A 4,523-nucleotide genomic window follows, 5' to 3' on the forward strand; every position below is an offset into this window, starting at 1 on the left:
GACGGCGTCGCGCGGCCCGTGTCGGGCGTCATGGGCGCCGACGCCGTCGTCGACCTCACGCTGAAGATCGACGCGACCCTGCCGAACTGGCTCGCGCCCTGCGGCCGGCCGCCGCCGTACCCGCAGGCGCCCGTCTCCGAGCTCTTCGGCGGCGCGGACGAGCTCCCGGCGCAGCTCACGCTCGGCGTCGACGGCGCGGGGAAGATCGTGTCCGTCTACTGGCACCTGGGGCCCGGCGCGACGCCGGGCGTGTCGGCCGCGGGCCTGCAGATGGCGCGCGTCCGCGGCCGCCTGTGCCGCCGCGAGGCCGCGGACGCGGCCGCGGCCGCGGCGGACGCCGCTGCCGCCCGGGACCGCGCGAAGGCGACGCTCGAGAGCGACGAACTCGCGCTCCGCGCGTCCGTCCTGGGCGCCGCCGCGAACGCGAGCTACTCGCTCGAGCAGCGGGCCGACGCCGACGCCGCGGGGCCGGACGCCGCGGCGACCCTCCAGGAGGGCGCCGCGTTCCACTGCGAGAAGCACGGCGCCGGCTCCGCCGAGGCGCTCTGCGCGACCCTCGAGACCGCGCGCTGCGCCGACGCGGCGGCCGCGGCGCGGCTCCTCGAGATCTGGAAGGCCTGGGGGCTCTACCGGGTCGGCAACGAGTCCGGGGCGCTGCGCTACACGGTCTTCGAGCCCACGGAGGACCACGTCGTCCGGAGCGTCGCCGAGTACGCGCACGCCAAGGCGCGCGAGAAGCACGCGGCCCTCGCGGGCCCTACGCGCGACCACTTCGCGACGCCCGCGGCCGCCCTGGCGGAGACCGAGGCGCTCGAGTTCGCCGAGGCGGCCCATCTGGAGAAGGGCGACACCTAAACAGGGGTCCATCGCGGCGCGCTTGCACGAGGCAGGGGCCCCTGCGCGACGGTGCGTGCCGCGGTCCCCGGCCACGTCCCCGGCCCGTGCCCGGGCCGTGCCCGGGGCCCCGTGCCGGGCCCGTGCCGGGCCTCCCCGGCCCGTGCCCGGCCCGTGCCCGGGGCCCGTGCCGAGTGCCGGGCCCGTGCCGGGCCGCGTGGCCCGTGCCCGGCCCGCCGCCGGCGTGCCCGGGGGCCCGTGCCGAGTGCCGTGCCGCGTGCCGGGCCCGTGCCGGGCCGCGTGCCCTGAGCGCATTTACCGTGCCGGAACCCCCGTGCCCGCCGTCCCCGCCCCCCGTCCCGGGGCCGGACCGTCGCGCAGGGGCCCGTCGAGGCTTGCTTCCCGCGAAGGTCCGTTTCATGTCGACGTTGCCGCCGAGGAAAGACGAGTCCGAAGACGGCCGATAGACGACTTCGTGGCCATGGTCGCGCCGTGGTAGTGGTAGCCGCGGCGCGCAGCCATGGGCGACGCGCCGGCGTCACCGCCGCGGCGGCCGCGGCCCGGGGCCATCGTCGTGCCGAAGCGGCAGCCCGCGCCCGTGGTCGTCGAGGGCTGGGCTGCCCCGACCATGAGCCGGAGCGCCCCGAAGAGCTCGCCGAGCGCCGCGGAGGGCTGGGCCATGCCGAGCGACGGCCCCTGCATGCCCGACGACGGCGCCGCGACCTTCGTCGACCCGGAGGCGCGGGACCGCGCGGCGGCCGCGGCGGCCGCGCTGTCGCCGCCGTCGGGCCGCCGCGCGTCCGGCGAGGCGAGCGGCTGGGCGACGCCCTTCTCCATGGCGCGGCGGTCGTCGAAGAAGAAGGAGGAGACGTCGAATTTAAGGGAGGCCGTCGACGCCTTCCGCGCGCGCGAGCGCGCGCTCCTCGCGCAGATCGAGACCCAGAAGGCGGCCTTCGACGCGCGCGAGGCCGCGCTGCGGTTCCAGCTCTCCGAGGCCGCGGCGCGCGAGGTCGAGCTCCGCGCCGACGTCGACGCGGCGACGCGCCGCGAGGCGGCCCTCGCGAAGCGCGTCGGCGACCTCGAGCGCGCGCCGCCGACGACGCCGACGCCGCGGTCGCCGACGCCGGGCACGCCGGCGTCGGGCGACGCGTACCGCGGCACCAAGTGGGGCGGCGCGACGGCCGGCGAGGACCTCGCCGCGGCGCGCCGCGTCGAGGAGGACCCCCAGCGGCCCCGGAGCCTCCGGGACCTCGAGTCGAGCTTCAAGCCCAAGCGCGGCGAGTTCCAGCCCAAGGGCAACCCGTTCCGCGCGCCCGGCGCGACGCCGCCGCGGAGCCCCAGCGACATGCGGGGCCTGCGGCCGCCGCGGTCGCCGGCGTCGCCCGGCGCGTCGCGCGTCACGCGGTCGCCCGAGCTCACGTCGTCGCCAAAGCCGCGCCGCGAGGTCGAGACGCGCGTCTCCGAGCTCATCGAGAAGGACAAGGCCCGCGAGGGCGACGTCCAGCGCATGCTCGCCATGGTCTCGGCCCTCCAGTCCGAGATGGCCTCCCTCAAGCACGAGAACGACCGCCGCCTCGACCCGTCGCGCGAGGACTCCAAGTCCACGCCGCCGGAGACGGAGGAGGGGCGCTAAAGGCCGCCCCGGCGGCGGTGGCGGAAATCGCCTATATCGTAGTTAACGCCCGCTCGATCTCCTAGCAGAACTCGGCCTCGTCACACGTGACGAGCGTGCCCGCGCCGGAGACGGAGAAGAGCTCCTTGAGGACCGAGTGGTCCACGCGGCCGTCGACGATGGCGGCGCCTTCGACGCCGCCTTCGACGGCCTGGAGCGCCGTCTGCACCTTGGGGATCATGCCGCCCTTGATGACCCCGGATTTGATGAGCTCGTTCGCGGACGTCGGCGTGATCGAGCTGATCAGCTTCATGTTCTCGTCGAGGACGCCCGTGACGTCCGTCAAGAGCAGGAGGCGCGATGCTTTCAACGCCTCGGCGACGGCCCCGGCCGCCGTGTCCGCGTTGACGGAGTACGTCGCGCCGCCCGCGCCGGTGGCGATCGGAGCGATGACCGGGATTATGCCATTGTCCAACAAGCTTTGCAGCAATTTTGAGTTCACCGACGTCGGCTCGCCGACAAACCCAAGATCGACGATCTCCGTGTGGCCGTCCTCGCCGATGCGCTCCTTGACGAGCTTCTCCGCGACGATCAAGTTATCGTCTTTGCCCGACAAGCCGACCGCGCGGCCCCCGAGACGGCTGATCGCCGCGGAGATCTGCTTGTTGATGCTCCCGCAGAGCACCATCTCCGAGATCTTGACCGTCGCCGCGTCGGTCACGCGCAGGCCGTCGATGAACGTCGACGTCGTGTTTAACTGTTTCAACATGTTCCCGATCTGCGGGCCGCCGCCGTGGACGACGACGGGGCGCAGGCCAAGCTTCTGCATCAAGACGATGTCCTCGGCGAAACACTCGGCCGCGCGCTCATCGCTCATGGCGTGGCCGCCGTACTTGACGACGACACACTTGCCGCTGTGCCGCGCGAACTGGGCCAGCGAGTCGAAGATCTGCGGGCCGACGGGCTCGACTGCCGACTTCGCCGTGTGCGTGATGATGTGCTGCCGCGTGGCGACGCTCGCGCGCGGCGCGAAGCCCTGCGCCCATGGCAGCGACGCCAACAGCAGGCAGAGTTTCAGCGCGACCATGGTCTTGCGATATCGCGATCGAGAGGCTCTCGCGCGGCACCTCGGGCCTCGAACGTCAACAACGCGCTCTGAACAACGGGGCTGCGTTCAAACATGAGCGCCTCCAAAAGCATGCGATTCACGCCGCCGCGAACGCCCATAACGAATGAGGAGCCGTGGCGTTACGTGCTCTGGGACGAGGCCGTGGATCTTGCCGCCTACTGCGCCTTCGCTTGCGTGAGCCGGTCCCTGGTCCCTGGGGCTGCGCAGCGACGGACAAGACGACGGACACGCTGCGCTGGAAGCGCGAGTTCGAGCGCCGCTTCCCCTGGTGCGCGTCGTCGGAGTCGCGCACGCTCGCCGTCGCGCGGCCGGCGATGCTCTGGAACGGCGACCGCTTGGAGACGTGCTGGCGCGCGACGTACCTGCGGCTCGCGCGCGCGGTGCCGACGTGGGACGAGCGCGGCCGCCTGGATGACGCGGTGGCCGATCTCCGCTACGACGACGCGTGCCAGGCGTGCGAGGTCGGCGGCGCGGACGGCCTAGCCGCCGTAGACGACGCCCTCGTTCACGACGGCCCATTCACGACGGACGAGGAGGCGCTCGGCCGCTTCGTGGCGACCGTTCTCGCCGCGCGGCGGGCGCCATTCAGAAGAAACGGGTGGTGCTTCAAAGACCGCGACGCCGATTTCTGGAGGATTCAGTTCGAGCGCTGCGTCCACGGCCTCCACGTGCCCGCCGCCCGCGCGTACCTCCGCTCGCGGCGTTTCCTCGCGTCGCACCCTTGTTACCGCGCCCAGGCCTTGAGCTATGCGGCGCGCGAATACCTCTGCCTCATGGATCGGGCGTTCGGGATCGCGCCACCACCGAAGATCGTGTTCCTCGAGGGCCAGCCCGGCGTCGGGCGGCCCTGGACGCTCGCGGGTCTGCGGATGAGCGACGCCGCGCCGCGCCGCGAGCAGATCGCCGTCTACGAGCGCTGGAGCGAGATGGGCGAGCTTCTTCTCGCCG

The 4,523-nt window shown here is 73.4% G+C and overlaps 1 protein-coding gene across 1 annotated transcript; it reads right to left on the reverse strand.

Moving 5' to 3' along the window:
* Positions 1-2,528: 2,528 nt before the first annotated feature.
* On the reverse strand, positions 2,529-3,673 carry AGK (hypothetical protein; the record flags this gene model as incomplete). Its single annotated transcript, XM_009043868.1, has 2 exons — positions 2,529-3,395; positions 3,608-3,673. The coding sequence occupies 2 exons, from the start codon at positions 3,671-3,673 to the stop codon at positions 2,529-2,531; spliced, it is 933 nt and encodes a 310-aa protein (XP_009042116.1).
* Positions 3,674-4,523: the final 850 nt, after the last annotated feature.

The sequence above is a fragment of the Aureococcus anophagefferens genome, assembly GCF_000186865.1.
Source record: "Aureococcus anophagefferens unplaced genomic scaffold AURANscaffold_75, whole genome shotgun sequence".
Taxonomy (NCBI): Eukaryota; class Pelagophyceae; order Pelagomonadales; family Pelagomonadaceae; genus Aureococcus; species Aureococcus anophagefferens.